The 24,430-nt window shown below is 35.9% G+C and overlaps 1 protein-coding gene across 1 annotated transcript; it reads right to left on the bottom strand.

Annotated features, from left to right (window-relative positions):
* Window positions 1–755: 755 nt before the first annotated feature.
* On the bottom strand, window positions 756–24,415 carry Psmd5 (proteasome 26S subunit, non-ATPase 5). Its single transcript, XM_046451264.2, has 10 exons — window positions 24,207–24,415; window positions 17,505–17,649; window positions 16,227–16,340; window positions 15,713–15,841; window positions 13,348–13,457; window positions 11,225–11,367; window positions 7,559–7,750; window positions 5,708–5,817; window positions 5,013–5,153; window positions 756–2,338 (listed from the first exon to the last, which is right to left on the bottom strand). Exons 1-10 carry the CDS (start codon window positions 24,377–24,379, stop codon window positions 2,081–2,083), a joined length of 1,515 nt encoding a protein of 504 aa, XP_046307220.1. The 5' UTR covers window positions 24,380–24,415; the 3' UTR covers window positions 756–2,080.
* Between the last annotated feature and the right edge of the window lie 15 nt (window positions 24,416–24,430).

The following is a 24,430-nucleotide window of genomic DNA, read 5'->3' on the forward strand; positions in this document are numbered from 1 at the left end:
AATGTACAGCTTTGTCTCCCTCTCTAGGGTTCTCTGGCAGAAAAAGCTGTTGGGTACCGAGTAGCAAGAGATGCAGGTGTCCAATAAGGAGCAATACACCGGGAATACAATGGCTCCTGCTGAATGGCTAACGCAGATGGCCTATTCCTTTATTTTTTTAGTTTCTAGCTCCCCACCCTTGCTCTCTCTGGGCATTTTGTGAAAAGCTGTGAGTGCACACGTGCGCACACACACACACACATACACACCAGTATTTATTAACTGCAAAATAATAACTTTAAATAAAGCTATAGGTACAAAATCAGAATGAGTATGTCATTATGTTGGCCATACATAGGTGAGGGCATCTTCCTGAACCCTGATATTAAATTATTAACATCATCAAGTGCAAGGTCTTGGGTTTAAGCCCCAGCAATGGGTACGGGGGTCATCATAAATTAGAATGTGTTACCAGAGGCTGGGAGGAAACAGGAAGTGGGGAGTTCTATTTAATGGGTATACAGTGTTAAGTTTTATAAGATAAAAAGAGGAAGCCCATGCCTGTATTCCCAGTGACCTGGGAGACTAAGGAAGGAGAATCACAAGTTCTAGGCCAGCCTGAACAATTTAGCAAGATACTGTCTTAAAATAAAAAGGATTATGATATAGTTCAGTGGTAAAATGCCACAAGAAAAAAGAATTCTGGAGATGGATGGTGGTGATGATTGTAAAACATTTTGCAGATTTTTAATATCACTAAACTGTACACTTTAAAATGGCTGATAGTAAACTTTATTTAGCAGGTCATATACATATATTTATTATGCATATTTTACTACAATGAAAAAATGAGGAACAAATAAACAACATGAATGAGACAAAGCAAAAGTCACTTTAAAGACAATATTTCAGGCCAGGAAAGACCTGGCTAGAGTCTAATTAGTGATACTAACAGTAGAAATAGGCAGTTTGAAAACACAGAAAAAGAAAACTTATACCAGAGATGGTGAAGGAGATTATTAATCTGGAACCAGAGGATTCTAGTCACTGAGAATCATTTTGTTATAGAGCAAGGATGGTTTACCAACTTCACCATGATCTAGAATATAAACACATCTCTCCACTCCAAAGCTGTTACTCTTTTGTTTTACAAAAAACTCATGCCGAAACCTCTGGACAGGTGAACTGACATGCAGAGTGTTTTGTTTAGAAGACACTGTAAAACAGGTAGGTATAATTTCCATCACTGAAAAGAAAGATTGCCCTTTGTAATTTAATGAGATGGCATCCTAATTTACTCATATTCTTCCTGATCTGGTGGTTAAAAGTCAGTTTCCCTTTCTGATCAACTCAAGATTGACTTGATGAATATGAAAAATCAATAGCAAAAAGTCCCTTAACAATGATGACCCACCAACAACCAACTGCAGTTAAGAGAACTTTATTATTTAAATATCACTCTCCCTTCCCCATAACCAACACAGGACAAAATTCACTGATAAATAGCAAAAAGCATCAACAGAATACCACATATTTTTAGAGATCTACTTTGTCAGTTTTCAAAGGAATAACAAAAAAAGTCAAGAGATCTCATTAAAAGTATTTAGACAGATCATAATTTGAGGATTCCAAACTACTTATTTTTCAAAGAAATATCCCAGACTTTAAAAGAAGAATCAAAAGAAGAAAAATCATAAACAAAAATTAAAAAAAAAAATTCTTAAAAAGGTGAAGAGAAGTCACAATTTGGTTTCATTTTATTTGAAGCAGATTATTAAATAAGACCATGACTACATCCATGGAAACTTTCTGAAAGAACAAAATTTTGTCTTACTGCAAAGATTAAAGCAGTTTCAGGAATCTGAAAAACACTCATTCTTTTATGACCACCTTTGCTTGCTCTTAATGTATTCCAAATTCCTGTTCCATATTGTACTTCAATGTAGAAACATAACGTTGGCAATAAAGTTCCATTAGATACTTCATGATAGTTCTGCTGGAGCAGGTTGGGGGACTCCCTCTTTTAGAAAATACAGATGGAGTCAAATGCCTTAGAAGTTCTAGTTGAAACATGGTCCTCTGTATTAGACTCTTGAAGAAATCAATCAGCTCCTTCTACAGCTGTTGTAGCCACAGGTTTCACATAGTATGGACCTTCACTCAGGTAAGTTCTCAGTCTCAAATAATTTGGGTTCCCAAAGATTTCTGCAATTGTCTTGGAATTGGCAAGTGCTTTCACCAGTTCATATTTGGCATCCTTGGAAGCTTTATCATGCTCCACAGACCGGTCCACCAGATATTCTACAAAACCCGGACTGTTAAACATAAGTTTCTGAGCCCAGGGTTGGTTTGCAATGGCCTGAAATAGAAGACAGAAAAAAATACCTTTCTCTTAGCCTTGAAAAATTAAGTTTGTTAATGGGATGGAGTAGTATTTAGGAAGAAGTGTGGTAGAATGAACCTTTAAAATGTTACCTTTCAGATTTGGAGATTAAAATGAAGCAAATTATGTTACACATACTTATGAATACTGCAAAACAAACACCACTATTATACTATATGACTACAATGCACTAATAAGAAAATTTCAAAAATTACCTTTTCCTCCAAAGTAAATTACCTCCTGATAAACAAATGTAAGAAACCAATTCTAAATACCTGAAAGCTTAGCATACAAAGATGTTCATCACAGTGTGAAAGTTACAATATAAATGTGTAATAATGGAGGCATGATTAAGTAATTTATGTAGAAATAAAAGAAAAGATGCTTTGGAATGATGCTTCATTTGGAGAATGATACATTGTGGATTTGTAATGAAACACTGACTTCTAATTTCCTCTTTGAAAATGTAAATACACACACAAAGGCACTTTTTTTTTTTTTGGTACTGGGGATTGAACCCAGGGATGCCGTATCACTGAGTTGTATCCTCAACCCCTTTTATTTTTTACTTTAGTTGCCTAGGCTGACCCTGAACTTGTGATTCCACTGCCTTAGCCTCCCAAGTAGCTGGGATTACAGGCATGCACCACTGTGCCCAGATCACTGATATAACATATTAAAGAGAAAAAGCAAACTGTAGAATGATATGACTAGTGTGATACCATTTACAAAATTTAAGAAAATATAAAACACTATAATGTATTTTGTTTATATAGGCAACATGTAGTAGAAATATGAAATGACATACGGGCCTAGAAATCCTGAATTTGTGATCGTGATTACATCCAGGGAAGAAGGGGAATGAGATTGGGCAGAGGTAGTAAGGTATGACTGTTCGAAATACTTCAACCAAAATACATACATACATACATACATACATACTAAAACTAGATTGAAATACAACAATGAAACAACTTCATTTGATTTGAAAAATCTGTACTTCTCAGTATTTTCCAAATTTTAAATAAACAACTTTTATGTTTATTAAAACTTCACCATTACATTTTAGTGAAGAACAAGTATTAAGCTTATAATTTCTTTCTTTCAAACTTATTCTACAGACCAGCAGCATTAGCACAACCTGGAGCTTACTAGAAATTCAGGCTCTTAAGCTCCATCTCAGAACTACCATGCATCTACATTTCAACAAGATCCCTAAAGTTAATATTTAAGAAATACTGACCTAGATAACAATAACTAAGGATGAAAAGTGGACTTAAATAGCTATCCCAAAGAGAAAATTTAAAAAATTATCTCTACAGTCATGGCAAACTAAGTAGAGGAGGATAAGGTAGAATAGCAAAATCAAAATAAACTGATAATGAGATACCAATGGAGAAGCCAAATGCCCTTCTCATACAGTGATTATAAGGGTGAAGTGGTCTCTAAAAGCAGATGTTCTTGAAGATGATAGGAATATCTGTGTTTTTCAAGACTCAGATCACAAAACACATCCTCAGGAAGCCTTCCCTCTCCAATCCCATCCTAGTTTAGGCCTAGTATGCTGTGTGAATCCCATTATGATAGGATTACCAAAGACATGACTACATTTCTATGAGCCAAGGCACCATGGCAAGTGCTGGGATTACAAAGACAAATCAGATATGGTCCTTCTCTTCACAAATTGCTTAATGGGGGAAGAGACTAAGTATGCAGAGACAGGTAATAAGTACCTTTACAATTACAAGAAACTTTTTTTTTTTACTGCCTGGCTCCCTCAACAGACAAAAAGCTTCAAGAAACTTTTTTTTTTTTTTAGATGTTGATGGATCTTTATTTTGTTTATTTATATGTGGTGCTGAGAATCGAACCCAGGGCCTCACACATGATAGAGCACTGAGCCACAACTTCAGTCGCAAGAAACTTTTAATCTATTTTATTCAGGGTTGTACCCCTCACACTTAGTAAAAGAAAAAGAGAAATATTTTCTGAATGAATGAATAAATGCAATGTATGAAAGCCAACATTAACGTTTTGTTTAAAATTTGCTTAAATTTTTAAAAATGTATTTTAAAATTTAACACTGAGTTAATCATCAGTTTGGGCAAACTGTGCTAAAAAGATAACCTGAACTAGGTCTTAAAGAATAAATAAGAGGATAACAAGCAAAGTTAGGGAAGAGTGTCGGATACAGAAAGCACAGCAAAATACAGAGATTTGAAATAAGAAGGACGGCATCCCTAGAGCATTAAGTGCCAAAAGAAGAATGTCAGAAAATAAGGCTCAGGAAGAAGCTGAGGGCTGGGTCAATTGAGTATGGTAGATAAGGAATCTGGAATTAATTCTGTGATCTCATAGCACCCTGTTCAAACTTCAAACAGAACCTAGCACATTTTTGTTTTGGGGGTGAAGGGGATTGAACCCCCCAGGGCCTCATACATGCCAGACAAGCACTCCACCATGGAGCCACATCTCTAGAAGCTAATACCTTTTACTGTTAATATCTTCCTCTTTGGTCTCTGAAGCAGCAGAGAGCAGAACCTGTGCTCTACACTGTGCATCCACAGGGCAAGGCACAGGAAATGAATTCCAGGTAATCGTGGGTCAAATGAGCAGTCCCAGAAGGACAGATGGAGAAGAAAATACCTACCGTGAACACTTTTAAGGCAGCACAGTGTAGTTCAGGGAAGGGTTGATTACTGATACCACGAAAGAGGTCCAGTGAGTCACGGGATAAAGAGGAAAACCAAGATTCTGTCATCCTCAGGAGATCATCAGTCTGCTGCTCAGGCTACAGGACAGAAAAGGAAAATTTCTCAAGATTACTGTATCTGGAGAAAACAATGCATTTCAAAGCCAGAAAACCTGGGTTTAGATATTCATTAATTTGCTGTGTGTTCTTAGCTTAGTCTGAAGCATTCATCTTCAAATCCAGCCCAGATTCTTCCCAGTTTGTTTGTTTATTTATTTATTTTTAAGTTGTAGTTGGACACAATACCTTTATTTCACTTATTTATTTTTATACTGAGGGTCGAACCCAGGGTCTTGCACATGTAAGGCGAGGGCTCTCCTGCTGGGCCACAACCCCAGCCCCATCTTCCCAGTTTTTGATGGATAGGATTCACCAATATCTATGGCCTATTTACTTCTGATATTGTATGATTCCACTTTAACTAAAAATGTTACTAGTCATATTATGAAGGTTCTCTTCTTTTACTAGAAGTGAGACAGACGACATTTACTTGGTCAGTGTTTACATTAACTAATGTTATGTTGACTTATACAGATAGATTTACTCTCCCAAACATATGACACTGTCCTTCATTAATTTCCCAGTCCACTTACTGGTAAATATAGAAGAGATGAAACTGCTTCCAAACATCTGATTTTTAGCTCTGTGGAGGCATTTTTTGCTTGATGTCCAATCCTCATGAGCAGGCGTTCAAAGCGAGTTCCTTTGAAGGTAACAATGAGATTTCGAAATTTTTTTTTAATATGGTAAAGTATACAAAACTTAAAATTTACCATTTTAACTATACATTTCATTGTCATTACAAGTACATTCATATTGTTGCAGAACTTTTCAACAACTCAGCTATAATTCTGTGCATATTAGCAATAATTCCCATTCCTCCCTACCCTCATCCCCTGATAACCACTATTCTTCTTTTAAGAATTTGACTATTCTATGTACCTCATCTAAGCAGAATCTTACAGTATCTGCTTTCCATGCCTGGCCTATTTCATTAGCATAATGTCTTCCCACTTCCTTTGTGCTGTGACACATGTCACATACTTTTAATAAAGCTGAGTAAGATTCCACTGTAGACATATTAACATTTTGTTTGCCCATTTATCCATCAATGAACATTGGGTTGCTTCTACTGGTTTGGGCTATAACAATATTGCCATGAACATAGGTATACAAATCTGTTTAGGTCCTTGTTTTCAATACTTCTTAGAATATACTTAGAAGTAAAATTCTGGACCATATAGTACTTGGTTCATTTTTTTGTGGAACTTGCATATTATTTTCCACAGGGGTTGCAACATTTCACACTCCCATCAGTAAACAGGATTGTGCCTTCGCCATATCCTAACATCTGTTACTTTATAATTTTGTAATTAAAAAAAAAATTGATAGCATCCTAATGGATATGAAGTATACTTTCATACATTATGACCCCTACCAACCTAAATCACATAAAAATAGGCATGTAGTCAGAAACCAAATGACAAATCTAAAGCACACAATTATATGCAATGTAGCACATATAAGGCAAAGTGTATAGGATTGGAATCAAAGGACCTGGATTTGAGTAGCAGCTGCCCCAGTCTGTATGATCTTAGAAAATTTTCTTAACTTCTCTGAGTTTCAGCTACCTTATCTGTAAAATGAGAATGACAATGGTATGTTCTTTGCAGGACTGTAAAAGGATTATATGTCATAGGTACAAGCACTTAGACAAGTACATGCAGCAGGGATATTAGCTGCAATACATACGGCATATTAATGTTCAATATATACTTCAAAAGAGTTTTCATAACAGTGCTGCATTTTTAATTTTTTGTGAAGAATTTGTTGTGCTGTTAAGATAATCACGGATGTGTCATAAAAGTATTTTCCTTAACATAAAAGCTTATAAGTATTTGTTTCCTTTCTGACATTACAAATAAAATTCATTAAATATTCACAACAATCCTGATAAGTCAATTGCTATGCCTTTTTTATAAATAAGGCCCAGAGAAGTGAGGTAAGTGAAATTCAAAAAGCTAATGTTAATGGATGGGGTTGTGGCTTCGTAGTAGAGTACCTGACTAATACGTGTGAGGCACTGGGTTCAATCCTCAGTGCCATATTAAAAAAAATAAATACATAAATAAAATAAAATTATTAAAAAAAAAAAGCTGTTAGTGTGGTCTTTGTATCATGAATACTATTCAAAGAAGACATACAGGAAAGAGTATTTGGTCCTAATTGGTTGGTAGAACACTGAACATTGAGAAGTAAGAAATAAAAGAGTTTTAGACTTTAAATTATGAGACTGAGAGATGAGTCCATAGTCATGGTGAAGACTACTACCAACAAAAGTAGTTTCTACAATGCAATTAACCCACCAGCAAAAGAACTTGAGTTATTGCACCATTATGAAAAATAAAACACAACTAAAGAAAGTCAAGACAAGTTATACCAACCTGTTTTCTGTAAAACCTGTTTGCCTTCAACATTGGATCCCAAGATTCCAATTGTGTCTACAGCTACACCAATCATGGTGGGGTCCTGACTTTCTATCATTTCAAACACCTTTTCCACAAAGACAGGATAACGCTCACAGATCTGTTGAGGACTATCCATGACAGCCAGGTTTCCAAAAAATTTCACAAATCCTAAAGATATTTAGAAAAATACATCTTAATAAAAGAGTTAAACAGTACAAATTGTGGGCTCTATGTTTTCAAAGGAACAGTAATAAACTACAGGCCAGAAAGAGAAAGACTATAGAGTTGCCTGGAAACCTGAGACCATTCAGATATCCAAATGACTGGTGATATGTGGTCCTGAGAGAATAGAAACCTCAGGGTACCAATGGTACAGAGGAAGAAGAACAAGGACAAATGGATACAATTTGGAGTAAGGCAAGGTTAGAGTCATTATTGGGAAGACACTTTTAAACATACATGCTCAATAAAATAAGGTAGGTTACATAAGGAAGCAGTAAATCCCCAACTTCTGGGGAGTGCTAAGGATTAATTAATCAAGCCCTAAAACAGAATGGCTAGAGCAGATCCTGTATCATACAGATTCCAACTCACAGATGTGATCAATCTGTGATATATACTGTAAATGTTAGTATTATTATTTTTATTTACATTTCTTTTAATTGAGCTTCTAAATAAAATAACCTTCATGCTTTAAAAAGCACTAATATTTCAAGAAAAGCAGTCAACAGTCCATGCATGGCTCTCAGAGCAATGGATTCTACCTACTAAGGGACTGTGGGTATCATTTTTAAAATTAACTTTTTGAATTAACAAATTGCATTATGTATTAAGTGAACATATTTTGAATTACACATACATTACAGAATGACTAAATTGAACAAATTAACATCTTATCTCATACCCTTTTTATGGTGAAAAATTTAAAATATATTCTTAATGATTTTAAAGAACATGATACATTGTTATCAACTAGTCTATATTTCTCCTAACTGAAATTGGTATTTTTTTTTAAACATCAAATTGTACACTTTATTTATTTTTATGTGGTACTGAAAGTTGAACCCAGTGCCTTGCATGTTCCAGGCAAGCACTCTACTACTCAGCCACAACCCCAGTTCTGAAATCTGTATCTTTTGAAATTTGTTATCCAACCCTGCCTCACCAACCCCTGTAATCACAATTCTATTCTCTACTTCTGTAAATTTGACTCCTTTAGTTCGTGTACTGTTGAGATCATGTGGTATTATCTTTTTATGCCTTGCTTTTTCCACTTAACATAATGTTCTCTATCCATGTTGCTGAAACTAACAGGATTATTTCTTTTTAAGGTTAAAGAGTAGTCTATTGTGGATGTGATCCACATTTTCTTTCCTTTATTTTGTTCTGTGATGTGGGGATCAAAACCAGGGTCTCCTGCATGCTAAGCAAGTGCTCTTATCACAGAGCTATATTTATAACCTCATATTTTCTTTATCTGTTATCTACTGGCAGTCACTTAGGTTGATCCCATATCTTGCCTATTGTGAATGCTGCAAAGAACAAGGGAATGTAGGTATCTCTTCCACATATTGACTTTACATCCTTTGGATATATACCCAGTAGGATTGCCAGTTCATCTTCTAGTTCTCATTTTAGTGTTCTGAGGACACATACTGTTTTCCATTATGGTCATATACTAATTGGCATTCCCACCAACAGTGTGCAAGGGTTTCCTCTGCTCCCTGTCTTTGTCAACACTTGCTACCTTTCATCTTTTTTAATATAAGCCACTCTTAAATAGGTGTGAGATGATTTCTCACTGTGGTTCTATTTTGCATTTCCCTGATGATAAGTAATGTTGAACATTTTTTCATATACCTGACAGGCATTTTAAAAAAATTATTATATTTATATATATATATACATATTTTTATAGTTGTTTATGGACCATTTCCTTGCTACTAAATCATTTGCATTCCTTATATATTTTGGATACTCACCCCTTACCAGATACATGGCTTACAAACATCTCTCCCATTCCATAGGCTGCCTTTTCATTCTGTTGTTTCCTTGGCTATGCAAAAATCTTTTGGTTTGATACAATCCCATTTGTCTCTTTTAGCTTTTGTTGCTTGTACTTTTAAGGGGTCATGTTCAAAAAATCTTGGTCTAGAACAGTGTCATAGAGTTTTCTCCTATTTTTGTTTTGGGAGTTCCAGTTTCAAGTCTTAAATATACAAATCTAATTTCATTCTCTGCTTATATACATCTGGTGCCTTGACACCATTTATTGAGAAGGCTGTCCTTTCCTCATTGAATGTTCTTGGCATATTTGTTGAAACTCAAATGGCCACAAATGCATGGTTTATTTCTGGATTCTATCTCACTTGTCTATGTGCCTGTTTCATGGCACTACCATATTGTTTAGATTCTTATAGCTTTGTAGTATATTTTGAAGTCAGGGAAGCATTGCTTTAAACTACTTTGGCTACATTGTGTTTCTATATGAATTTTAGGATTTTATCCCCGTACATCTGTGAAAAACACCATTGGAATCTGGATAGAAATTATATTCAATCTGTAAATCGCTCTGGGTAATAGTATAGAAATTGAAACAATATCATTCTTCTGATCCGTATATCTGGGATATCACTCCATTTGTGTCTTTAATTTTCTTCACTAGTTATTTTATAGTTTTCAGAGTGCAGATCTTTCATCTTCTTAATGAAATTCATTCCTAATTTTATTTTTATGAACACTATCATAATGGAATTATTCTATTTTCTAGTACTGGAGATTGAATCTAGAGCTTGAAGCATGCTAGGAAGTTTTCTGCAAATAAGCTACATCTCTATCCCATGAGGATATTTTCTTTTTCATATAGTTGCTAGAGTATGGAAATGCTACTGATTTTGTATGTTACTATTGTATTCTGCAACTTTGCTAAATTCATTCAGGCTTTTTTGGCAGAGTCTGTATTCTATATATAAGAACATGTGGGGCTGGGGATAGGGCTCAAGTAGTAGCACACTCACCTAGCATGCGTGAGGCACTGGGTTTGATCCTTAGCACCACATAAAAATAAAATAAAGATATTGTGTCCATCTAAAGCTAGAAAATAAATATTAAAAAAAAAAAAAAAAAAGAATGTGTGTTCTACATATAGCAGCAAATCAATGTCTTCTTTTCAGATTTGGATACCTTTTATTTTTTTCTTTTACATAATTGCTCTAGTTAGGATTTCAGGTACTATATTAAGCAGAAGTAGTACCAACCCTTGTCTTGTTCCTGATCAAAGAGAAAAATTTTTAACTTTTCACTGCTGTGTAGGTTACTCCTTCTACACCTTTTAATAAGAGATTTATGAAAGAATGTTGAATGTGTCAAAATGTCTTTTCTGTTTCTACAAGCATAATCATATGAGTTTGCATCCTTCATGTGTTAATTTGTTGTACAACATTTATTGATTTGCATATTGAATCATCCTTGCATCTCTGGGATAAATCCTACTTGTGAATAATGATGCTGCTAAATTTGGTGGCCATGAGTATCCTCTAAAAGAAACTGGCTCAAAGCAAAATAATTCCTGGCCTCTTCTAGCCAATATAACTCAGAAGCAAAACATGCACTGTCACTTCCACAGGCACCACTATTTCTTACCTGGCAAATAGAAGCTAGAGAAAGGGTCAGAATCTGCCCCAACAATTATGTTAGAAATCTGGTCAATTACTCCTTCTTGAGCAAGGTATTGTCGTCCATGATGGGTATATGCTAGAGATGTCACCATCTCTATACAGGTGGCTCTATAAAGAAAGAACAAAAACAAGGAGTTTGTGCACATGAATAGGCTGCTTTTAAAACTGTTTTCATACAGGTTATCTTAATCTTTTCACCAAATCTGAAAGGTTAATACCCTTGACTCTTCTTAGATAAGGACACAACACTTACAAGGTGAAAATGACATATTTGGAATATCACTTGTTGTTACAAGATAGAATTTATACTTAAATCTTGACTTTTTGACTTGAGGCCCACTATTGTTTCCACTAAAACATAGTTGTTTCCTAAGAGATTTTTAGCTTTTATTTTGAAATGTCAAATATACACAAAAGTAAAGTGATTAGTACATTAAACTACCATGCATTCATAACCCTGATTTAATAACTATCAAGATTTTGCTTTACTTACTTCATCTTTCTTTCCCATTTTTTGCTGAACTATTTTAAAGATAATCCTAGTTATCGTGCCATTTACCCCTACACACTTCAGTATGCATCTGTAAAAACATGAATATTTCCTTACATAATTATACTGTAATTACCATATATTAACAACTTAACAATTCTATGGTATCATCTAATTTTCAACGATGAAAAAATTACTCCTAATAACTAAAACAGTATTTTTAATAGTTGATGCTGAAGTATGTTAACTATCATTTGCAGGTTTTTTTCCCTATGTTCTTGTTAGGATAATACACAAGTGCTTTTAAATTTAACTAATGACTGATTTATACATATAGGTTTAATAATTCAGTTACACTTAAAGCACATAGGACATCAGAATATGGATTTTAGGACTGAGGGTGTAGTTCAGTGGTCGAGAGCTTGACTAGTATGTGAGAAGTCCTGGTTTCAAACACTAGCACCACAAGCAAACAAAAAAAGTCATTTGGTTAGAAGAGAATAAAAACTTCACACATAAAGATGACAACTGTACTAATATGGTAACAGCAAAATACTTGCTCAACAGTGAGGATAATAGCAAACTGGAATATCAATAAGGAGACGTTTGGCAGATAATAAAGGGAACTTAAGAGAGTAAGAATAGGGATCTAGAAAAGATTGGAATTAACATTCATTTGTTTCTATGGTCAGTTCATTTACTCCTCACTACTTCTTTAGAGTTGTTATTGTTCCATCAGAAAGATGAAGAAACTGAGGTGTAGAAAGGCTACAATCATTTGTCCAAGGTCAAACAGCTGATAAGTAGAAGAGAGGTAAGCAAGGTCAAGTCCATCTCCTTTTCAAAAGCCCATATTTTATAAGTCAGTGCTGTTATTTTAACAAGGCCAATGAATGTATCTGATAAAATGTTAAGTAATTCGAAATGGCAGTTACCACGTGACTACAACTATTTAAGAGCATACCTGCCCAGGAACAGGGGACACAATCACTTGAAAAAACTGAATTGTCTTGCAGGGCTTTGATGAGTTCCAATATGTTAATGTTATTATAATGTAACTTGAGTGATTTCACATAATTTTTTTTTTTTTTTGGTACTAGGGATTGAACCCAGAGGTTTTTAACCACTGAGCCACATCCCTAGCCCTCCCCTCCTTTTAAAAAAATATCTTTGTTTTTTTAATGTGGTGCAGAGGATCGAACCCAGTGCCTCACGCATGTGAGGCAAATGGTCAACCACTGAGCCACTTGCCAGCCCCCTCCTCTCCTTTTTCTGGTACTGGAAATGAACCCAGGGGCACTCAACCACTGAGCCATATCCCCAGCCCTTTTTTGTATTTTATTTAGAGATAGGGTCTCACTGAATTGCATAGCGCTTCTCCCTGAGTTACTGAGACTGGTCTTGAACTTGTGATGCTCCTGCCTCAGCCTCCCGAGACACTGGGATTATAGGCATGCACCACCACGTATAGCTTACAGAAGTCTTGAGGTTGCAGACTAGACACAAGCTCTAATAGAACAGATCATGACAGGTCCCAAGGCTGGTTCATGGCCCTCTAAAAGAGGACTTTTCTGTTTAAGATCTGTCAGTGAACACACCTGACTAGCACATCCTCACCAGTCAGCTCTCTCAGAAGCTGGGTTACCAATCCACTTGTGGTACAGTAGTTTAAAGATTCTGATGACACAGAAGAAATCTCCACAATTAGCTGGGAAAAAAAAAAAATAAAATGGAAAAACGTCAAAACAGCCACAAGCCTATTAGGTCTCATTTTAAATTAAATGCAGAACTGGGTACTTTATATGATTTGAGTTTTTAAAACTCCATTAATTTGTCTCTAGGAAAACTTCACTGAACACATAAGAAATCACTATGGCACCAAAATATTCCATTATATCTGTGTGTATCCGCACCCCCTTATCATCAATCTTGGCATAAAAGCCTAAATTAGCAAAAATAAGCAGATTATTTAAAATATTCATTCATGAGCTAGGAATGTAGCTTAATGGTAGAGCACTTGCATGGCAGTATGAAGAACTGAGTTTGATCCCCAGCACCTCAAAGGAAAAAATAGTTCATCAATTCAGTTACTTCTTCATTTAGTGTGCCCTGAGAGCTTACTGAGAGAAAAAGGACACTGAAGACTTTGAGAAGTGACAGAAACAGACATAAATTTTTAAAAGATCTTTTTTTTTTTTCTGGTGCTGGTGGGGTGTACCAGAAAATGAACCCAGGGGCACTCAGCCACTGACCTGCATTCCCAGCCCTATTTTGTATTTTATATAGAGAAAGGATTTCACTAAGCTGCTTAGCTCCTTGCTGTTGCTGAGGCTGGCTCTGAACTCGAAATCCTCATGTCTCAGCTTCCTGAGCTGCTGGGATTACAGGCATGCACCACGGCACGGGCTAAAAGATTATTCTTATATACACTTCAAAACATCTTGTTATACATGATAAGTACATACAACTACATGTCAATTAAAAAATAGCATTCTGGCTGCATGTAAGATAGATGAGGGGTGAATGACAATAACAGATGAGGTAAGCTGCAGTGGTAAATTATCATAGGGTAGGGTGTGGGGATATACCAATGAAGAGAAATACACAAGTTTAGGTAAAACCAACACATAAGACCTTATAAGAATGAACTCAAGGTCTAATACACAACTCTGTAAACTTTGGGGCAGGGCCAGTTTGTTACTGCTGTATTTTACTATGGCCATGGGGTAGATCAGGATTCAATTGGAGCATGAGTATGAGGGGCCTGGAATATGTCCACTGGGGCAATAGTTAGTGAGTAGTTGGATGTGAAGATCTTACTTCAAAAGAAAGGCCTGGGATGGAAATTTACATTTGAGTCATCATCACATAGGTGGGAACTGAAATCACAAGATAAATCAAACTAAGCTGTAGTCCCAGCATTTAGGAAGCTGAGGTGGGATGATCCCTAGAAACCAGGAGTTTGAGGCTAACCTGGGCAATGAAGCGAGGCTGTTATCAAAAAAAAAAAAAAAACAGCAACAACAAAAAAACACCAACAACAACCTAGAAATGAGTACAGGGTACAATAAAATCTGGGGTTGAGACTTTGCCTTCATGAATGCAAACAATTAAAGGTTCTTGGAGAATAAAGAACTGGGAGATTAAGAAGAAATAGAGATGCAAAAGGAAAACCAGAGTAGTGTGGTATCAGGGCATGTAAAGTAAGAAAGTTTTTTTTTTGTTTTGTTTTGTTTTTTTTTTTTAAAAGAGAGAGAGAGAGAAACTTTAGTATTTATTTATTTATTTTTTTAGTTCTCGGCGGACACAACATCTTTGTTTGTATGTGGTGCTGAGGATCGAACCCAGGCCGCACGCATGCCAGGTGAGCGCGCTACCGCTTGAGCCACATCCCCAGCCCCAGTAAGAATGTTTTGTAAAGAAGGAATTAAGACTGTACAGGGTTCCATTTTGAGTATGCAGCCTATTAAGTGTGTCTTTAGGTCAATTACTCCTTTGTTGGGCCTGGTGGTGCAGGCTTGTAATCCCAGTGATTTGAGTGGCTAACACAAGAGGACTGCGAGTTCAAAACCAGCCTCAGCAATTTAGCAAGGCACTAAGCAACTCAGTGAGACCCTGTCTCTAAATATAATACAAAAAAGGGCTGGAGCTATGGCTCAGTGGTTAAGTGCCCCTGGATTCAATCCCCGGTACCGCCCTCCCAAAAGTACTCCTTTACTAGTGAGATAATATTTCAGACCAGTTTCAATGCTATCTCCTCTAATAGAGTAATTATACTACACCATTTTTTGTATGACTCTCCCACACACCAGCTGGGAATTAATCCCTATATTCCTAGCACCTTGGAATAGGGCCTAACACAGATTATATATCCAATAAACACACATTAAATGAACCATCTTGCCTTCCATTTCAAGTTTACTATATTTTGCTTTGTAAATGTCCCATAGTTTTTAGTCTTACCTCATACACCCTGTATCGAACAATATCATTTGTTTTCATTACATTTTTCAAATCATCCAGCAGATTGCTTTCAAATAAAGCCTCAAGTCCAGCTTGAGTTAGTGATATTCTTGACAGGGATTTGATAGCCTTACAAGGAAAGAAAATATCTCTTAAGTCACAAAAATACAAAATATTTACATCTACTTCTTGAGACTGATGTGAAAATCAGTGCACAAAATGTACTTGCCCAATGAGCAGTCATTACATTTTAGCTATTGTTATTTGTAAATAACTGGAAAAGATCAAGTAACCCAATGTAAACCCAATAATGTAAATATATGTATCACAGAAAAGAAGTTCACTACTATGTATTTGATAACCATTTATTTATCTGATACCAGCTACATGAGGCTATAAATTCAGTTCCATCAATCATCAATTTTAATCCTTCACCTCTCAATTCATAAGGCCTTTTTTGACTTTAAGTCACTAATGTCTCTACATGTTAGTTGATGTGTTCTAGTAAACTCACCGCTTTAGCTACAGATAGATTCTCTCCACCAATGCAATACACAATTTGTTTTAGTAGATCAGCATTATTTAGAATCTCAGTAACAGCATCAGAATTTTCAACAATTCTTCCAATCTGAGAGAAAAAAAAAAAAAAAATACTCTTTCAAGGTATAGTAATGTGAATAAATGACAGTCTAATTTCCTTAGTGTGCAATTATTTTAGAAGTTACAGCTATAGGACAGGTCCCTAAAAATTCATAATGACCCAAATTCATTAAAATGTTGTAGTAACATATTTAGCACCTTTTTTTAAAAAAATATTTTTTAGTTGTCAATAGACCTTTATTTTATTTATTTATATGTGGTGCTGAGAATCAAACCCAGTGCCTCACACATGCTAGGCAAGTGCTCTACCACTGGAGCCACCACCCCAGCCCCCACCATCTTTAGCACCTTTAAATGAAAAGGAAAAAAACGAACAAGACACCATGGGTACAGAATATTGATAAGTTAGTGAATGTAAACAACTCATATCAATTTTTAGTTGCACTGACTTTGGACAAATTAAATAACTTTTGAGTCTAATATCTTACTTGTAAAGTGGAAATAATGACACTTAATTCCAGGGTAGTTTTGAAGATTAAATGAGACTAAATAGGCAAAGTACCTACTGTGGTGTCTGGCACATACATGGTCAATGAATAAATTGATACCATCTCCCTTTTTTATTGAATAACACCTTAGAGAAGAAAAGGAAGAGCAGTAGAGTATTAACTAGACAATTGCTTAGTTCCTAACATTTCAACAATATAATCTTTAGCAGAAGCTCTTTATTCACATAGTAGGATTTTCTGGTTACCAAGATGGTAAGAGTTACTGTCTTAATTTTTTGGCTTACTGACCTTTAGGATAGCACTTATTTCATGTCACTACAATGTTAGGCAGAGTAGCTATTTAAACACCCAAGAATCTTTTTCTCTAGACTAGAAGCCGCTTATAAAAAAACAAAACAAACAAACAAAAACCCATGATAGATTTATGTTGATAACTCCAACAGCACATGGCACAATGCCTGGCATGTCAAAGGAATTCAGTCATTATTTGGTGAGTGAATGATTAAGATAGTACTAAGTGAATTTTTTTTACTTCAGTTTCTATTTCTCAGGTTATAATTCATTAGGCACAACAGAATAGACTAGACATACCCTAGGAATACAGAGAGATTAAAACCCAGCATACAACCTGCCCCAGAGAAGTTGGTTAATGTTGGTTCTTCTTATATAGTAAAGTTTCATACCTGGGACAGAGTGAGAATTTTAACAGAATCATCAGGGTGATTAAGCCCCCTTTGTAGGTCAACCTTGAGGTTCCTAGCCACGTGAACTGGTTCCACAGCTTGAAGCAATCTCTCCAGAATGGATACACACAAAGTAGTCTGTTCCCTAAAGGAGACACCATAGATCTCATTAGTTCATGTCCTGCCAGATTGGAAGCAACAGGCTAATAATAGTGAAGCTTGGCTCATTAATTTGTGCCATAAATATGTTTTTTTTTTTTTTTTAAAACAGCAACTTCTATTTGCTCATTGAACATTTAGTAAGTACCTGTTATCTGCTTTGCATGTTTTGGGGCTACAACAAGGATTACGATATATTATTTAGTCTAAAGAAGTTCAGTCTAATGGAATATACAGAAAAATAAAAGGCAACTACAATCCAGGTAGATAAATGACATAACCTAGGACTAGAAGCTATGGGAGCTTTAAGAACACAAAGTATAGGGAAGGCTTCCCAGTTGGGTGACACCTGAACTAAGTTAAAAAAAAAAAAAAAAGTAGGAATGATCTAGAAGAAAGGTACTCTAAGAAGAAGGAGTAGATGGAACTGCGGTTTTGGCTCAGCGGTAGAGCGCTTGCCTAGCACATGTGAGATGCTGGGTTTGATCCTCAGCACCACATAAAATAAATAAATAAATCAAGGTATTGTGTCCATCTACAACTAAAACTATTAAAAAAAAAAAAAAGAAGAAGAGGGAGTAGAAGCACACGAGAAACAGAGGAAGAAAACACCTTGTTATACTTTCAAGGAACCACATGGGGCTTGGTATGACTAGGGTCAAAATAGGGAACAGATGTGGAGAAGGCAAAAGAGTGACATGAATAGCAAGAAATGAAACTGGAGAGATGCACAGAAGCCAGATTCTCAGAGATCCAGACTTTCTCCAGAAAAGCAATGGTAAGTCATGAGATGGCTTTGACAGAGAAGTAACAATGAGATCTAACTTACAGAAATCACCCTGGGCCTGGGTGGCTCAGTTGTACAGCATGTACTTTAGCATGTACAAGGTCCTGGGTTCAATCACCAGCAGAAGAGATTAGAAATGAAAAACAAACAAACAAAAAAACCCAAAATCCTTCATCCGCATTAAAGAAAGAATTTTCAACATGAAGGCAGTTCATGTGGGAGGTGATAAAGAAGTGGATCAGGGAAATAGCAGTGGAGATAGAAGAGGGGGGAAAGATACAAAAGGAAAAGATCCTGTTTCAAGATCAATTTTCTGTCTTTTAATAAACAATACAAATAATGGGCTAACATATTGCTAATAGGAGACTACAATTAAACTAGTATAACTTTTCTAGATGACAATTAAGGAATTACAAATCAAAAGTCTTAAAAATACATACACTTCCTTTAACTTAGGGATTCTACCTTGCATAACTGGGTCTAAAGGAGTACTTAAGAATGTTTTCATAGCTAAGAAAATTAAAAATATGCTTAGACAAAAACCTACATATTAATTCTCAAAGCAGTAGAAACAACCCAAACGTTGATGAATGGACAAATACAATGTGGTATAGCCATACAATATTCCATTTACCAATAAAATGGGAGGAAGTACTCATAATGCTATAATATGAACAAACCTTCAAGTATTATATGCTAAAACAGACACAAAAGGCTTTTTTTTTTTTTTGGCGTGAGCCACATCTCCAGCCCTTTTTGTATTTTATTCTAAATAAAATACCCTATCTCTAAGATAGGGTATCACTGAGTTGCTTAGTGCCTTGTTTTGCTGAGCCTGGCTTTGAACTTGAGATCCTCCTCCCTCAGCCTCTGAGCCATTGGGAGTGCATGTGCCACTACACCTGGTAAAAGGCTTCTTTTGATGATGATTCTATTTACATGAAATGTTCAGAATAGACAAAACAATAGAAACAGAAAATAGGTTCCTGGTTGCCTGAAGGACAAGAATACAGGAGAAATGGGGAGTGACTACTTCTAGATTTGGGCTTCTTCTCCTTTAAAAAAATTGCTGACAAATTGGGAGGCTGAGATAGGAGGATCACTTAAGCCCAGAAAGAGTTCAAGGTCAGCCTAGGCAATATAGCAAGAATCCATCTCATTAAAAAAAAAGTTTCGATTACATATAAGATAAAATTCAACAATTCACTATTTTAACAATTTCTAACATACAGTTCTGTGGCAGTAAGTATAATTACACATTGTTTTTGCAACTATCACCATCATCCATCTCCAGATTATTTTTTTTATCTTCCCAACCTGAAACACTGTACCCACTGAATATTTTCCATCCATCCTTCTCCCAGTCCTTTGAAACTACAGTCTTACTTTCTGTGTCTCTAAATTTATGTATTCTAGAGATTTCACATAAATGGAATCACACAAGATTGGTCCTTTTGTGTCTGCTTATTTCACTTAGTAGAAAGCCTTCAAAGTTCTTCTGTCAGAAATTCCTTCCTTTTGAAGGCTGCACATAAATACCCCTTTGTATTTATCTGCCACATTTTGTTTGGCCTTTCATCCTTTTTTTTACTTTAGCAATCTAGCAGATGTACAGTAAAATCTCACTGTGGTTTCAACTTGTATTTCCCTAATGACTAATAATGACATGACTCTTCATTTGCATATTTGCCATCCATACTTCTTCCTAATTTTGCCCAATTTTTGAGTATTTCATCTATTGCTATTGAATTTTTAATGCTTTATATATATCCTGAGTGTCATTCACCAGATATAGTCTTTGCAAAGACCTTTTATTTCCTCCATTGACTTGTCTTTTCATTCTCTTTAACTGTGACCTTTGAAGAGCAAAATGTTTAATTCTGATGAATTCCAATTTATTCTTTTCTCTACCTGCAGTAGTAGGGATTAAAAGGGCCTCAAGCATGTTGGTGAGTGCACTACCTTTTTAAATTTTTGAGACATGGTCTAAATTGCCCAGATTGGCCTTGAATTTGCAATCCTCCCGCTTCAGCTTCTTGAGTATCTGGGATTACAGGTGTGTGCCACTGTGCCTGGCTCGATTTGTTCTTCTGGTATCTTCTTGAAGAAATCCATTAAACTCAAGGTCACAAAAAGTTTTTTCATATTCTTTCTTGTAGAACTTTTATAGTTTCAGGTTTTATTTTTAGGCCTATCATCTACTCTCCTACACTGCGGATGGGAATATAAAACGGTATAACCACTTTGGAAAACAGTTTGGCAGTTTCTTAAAAAGTTAAATATATATCTTCTACACACTATCCAACCATTCCATTCCTGGCAAAGATTTGTACATGAATGTTCACAGCAGTGTTATTTATAATATCCCCAAACCAAAAACAACTCAATGTTCATCAACAAGGGATGGAAATCTCAATTTGGGTATACTCATATTATGGACTACTACTTCCCAGTAAAAAGGAATAAATTACTCATTCATGCCACATGTATAAATCTCAAAATAATTACACTGTGCAAAAAGATATCAAACAAGACTACATACTAGGGCCGGGGCTGTGGCTCAGTGGTGGAACGCTCGCCTAGCATGTGTGAGGCACTGGGTTCAATCCTCGGCACCACATAAAAATAAAATATATTGTGTTCACTTAAAAAACTAAAAAAATAAATATTACAAAAAAAAAAAAAAAAGACTACATACTGCACGACTCCTGTAAATAAAACACCTTTCCTTTCACATTACCAAAATTCCAGCAAACTCATCCATAATGATGGAAAGTAGATCAGTGGTTGCCTGCCTGAGGTGGGGAGAGATTACCAAGGGGAGTAAAGAAACTTCTGGGAGTGAAAGATATCTTCACTATCTTGATTGTGGTGATGGTTTTAAGTTTTATATCAAAACTTGTCAAATTGTACATTTTATTATATGCAGGCTCATTGTATGTAAATTATTCCTTAATAAAGCTGTTTTTTAAAAACCAGTGTTAAGTTAAACTGCATAGCGTGTCAATTTCAGGTCACATGGGGCCCTCTGGTACCCAAAACCAAAGAGTTAATAACTTATAATCAGTCTTGTATGACTTCCATTTTATAAAGCAGTGATCTTAGGACTTAATTTCACTCACAAAAATACCTGTCAAGATTCTAGGTTTAGTGGGGAAGGGAGGGGAGTATGGGAATGGGAAAGAGTAGAATGAATTGGACATAAATTTCCTATGTTTATATTTGAATATATAACCAGTATAACTCCACATCATGTGCAAACACAAAAATGGGAAGTTATACTCCATGTGCATGTCAAAATACATTCTGTCATGTGTAACTAAAAAGAATAAAAAAATTAAAAACCAAAAAGATTCAAGGTTTACATCCACAAGATCACACAACCTGAATCAATATACAGCAACAGGATAATAGCAATGTATTTGGAGACTGCCAATATATTATCCAGAAAAGAATTATTTCCATAAACTGCAATTGGTATCTATTGTGTAACCAGTTCTGAACTGTTCTTAAAATTTCCATTAAAATTATTTCCTAAAATACTAGTCTATCATTCAAGGACTGTCTTCCCCATGGACATTATTCCTTAAACTCTCTGTCTTTTCAGTTTCGGCTGCTTCTCTATTGCCAACTTGTGGCATAATCTTTGAAAATCTCTTCATCTATAATATGAAGAAGTTAGCCTAGGGGCCCTCTCTAAACTCTATTAACCTCACTTTGTATCAGGTTTACATACAGTACTGTATGTTGAGCCACAGATGAACAAAATATGACCTCTGCCTTAAAAAATACTTACAAACTAGAAACACATACATGGAGAAACATAACAAAGCAATTATATCAAGTGTCATTAACAGAAATGAAGTTGCCCTTTAGGATATCTTGAGTAACTGAGATTTTCTGGTAGGATGGCATTTTCGCTGGGCCTTAAGCAGCTGACAGAATCTGTAGAGAGGAGACAGTGTTTCAGTCAGAAGGATTTGATGAATTAAGTTAGAAAACTGCAAGTCATGCTCTAGGAACATTAATGCCACATGGTAGATGGAACAGATGAAATATAGGTGAAATGAAAGAAAAAGATAAGACTGGAAAAGTAGGATGGAAATATATTATCCAGATGATAGAATGGCATTTTCGCTGGGCCTTAAACAGCTGACAAAATTTGCAGAGAGGAGATGGTGTTTCAGTCAGAAGGACTGGATGAATTAAGTTAGAAAAGTGCAAGTCATGCTCTAGGAACATTAATGCCACACAGTAGGTGGAACAGATGAAATGTAAGTGGAATGAAAAAAAAAGATAAGACTGGAAAAGTAGGATGGAAATATACTGTGAAAGGATCCAAATATCAGACTAAGAAATCATGATTTCAAACTGTAGGCAAGGGAAACCATGGAAAACATATGAGCTGACCTGAGAAGTTCCCTGTGCCTACAGGTTGGGAAGGAATAGTTAGAAAAGAAAACAGGAGGTAATGAGGATCAAGACTAATAGACCTATTGTATCTACAACAGACCTAGCAAGAGGGAGAGAATGAGCTTTGAAGAGAGAAAAAGGAGATATTTCATAGGTAGAGCTGAATAATGGAAACTAATGGATTTAATAAAGGGAGAAATCTTAAGTCAAAGCCAAGAAAGCCCTCTGAAATCATCCAAAGTGATCCAGCAGTTCATTAACTTTTCAAGAAGAAAGATCACTTTTAAATCCTGTATCACATCTTAAAACTCCTTTAAATGATAAAATTATCTGTGTTTTTAATTGCAATTGGCATCTATTAAATGTGTACTAAATCAAAAGTAAAAGTTGCAGTTCTAATATTTTAACTTCTACTTCCATATTAGAAGTTTCTATTGTATCTCTGCTATTGACATTCCCATGTTATACAAGGTAAGCAAGTGTGTGGTAGGGTCTAAATTATTTTTTAAAATTACAAACAATGAGATCATAACTTTTGCTATTTTTTTCTCATTGGACTTATTATGAGAGGTCTTTCTATATCCACACCTACAGTCCATCTTCTCTGACTTCAATGTTGCAAAGCAAGAATCTTAGCACTTAATTTCACCACAAATAATATTTTAAATAATTGCATAGTGTTACATGGCAATACCATATAATTAATTTATATTCCATTTTAATGAATATTTGGGTTGTTTCTGGGTTTTCTGCTATTACACACTACCTGTTATGAATATTCCCTGGACATATAACACATTTTATGCAAACATACCTGAAATCCTATAACACAAATGACTCAAAATGTGTGTGAAATTAAAATCTTGGTTACCAGATCAGGATCCTTTTTTTCAAAATATATATATTTTTTAGTTGCAATTAGACATAACTATTTTATTTATTTATTTTTAAAATGTGGTGCTGAGGCTCGAACCCAATGTCTCACTCATGCTAAGCAAGCGCTCTACCACTGAGTCACAAACCCAGCCCTGGACAGGATCCTTTTTTAAGAGAGGACAAGAATTCGTACACATGGTTGTGGAGTTTTTATAGGTAGAGGACCTTGTTTTTTTCCTCCAATTCCTACTTCATGGATAAGGGAACGAGGCCAGACGACTGGAGAAAACACACCCAGGGGCTGGACTTGAGTCCCATCTCTCGCCTTCAAGCCCAAGATCCTTTCCTCTCTCCAATTTCGGCTAATTTCTGCTTCCCCAACATGGAAAGTCACTCTCCTCGCCTCCACCCACCCATCTCCATACTTGGGGGTGCTCACTCCAGGTCAAGCACCGGGATTCTCTCACCGATGGTTCTCGTTAAGCAGGGAGAAAAGAGGGCCCAGGCGCAGCTCCGATGCTTGCTCTCGAAGCTCGTTAAGTGGCACAGCCTGTATCACCGATTGCAGCGCACGCAGCTCCTCCAGGGGAGTTTCCAACCGAGCCACCTCCCTCAGCAGCGCCAGCGCCTGCGCCGCCATCTTGCCGGCTCCTGCCCGCCGGGCCAGCAGGTTCCCGAGGCGCTTCTCCAA

The sequence above is a fragment of the Marmota monax genome, unplaced genomic scaffold (assembly GCF_021218885.2).
Source record: "Marmota monax isolate L192 unplaced genomic scaffold, Marmota_monax_Labrador192_F-V1.1 WCK01_AAM20220418_F8-fsc00020, whole genome shotgun sequence".
Lineage (NCBI taxonomy): Eukaryota > Metazoa > Chordata > Mammalia > Rodentia > Sciuridae > Marmota > Marmota monax.

Bases quoted from the DNA above. Each gene is read 5' to 3' on its own strand.
- Psmd5 (XM_046451264.2), bottom strand. From the start codon at position 24,379: ATGGCGGCGCAGGCGCTGGCGCTGCTGAGGGAGGTGGCTCGGTTGGAA. The intron at 5,818-7,558 runs GTTGGTATAACT...TTACCTTCAAAG, and splicing joins ACAGGTTTTACAGAAAACAG to GAACTCGCTTTGAACGCCTG. The intron at 2,339-5,012 runs GTAGGTATTTTC...CTTCTATTTCAG, and splicing joins CTGCCTTAAAAGTGTTCACG to GCCATTGCAAACCAACCCTG.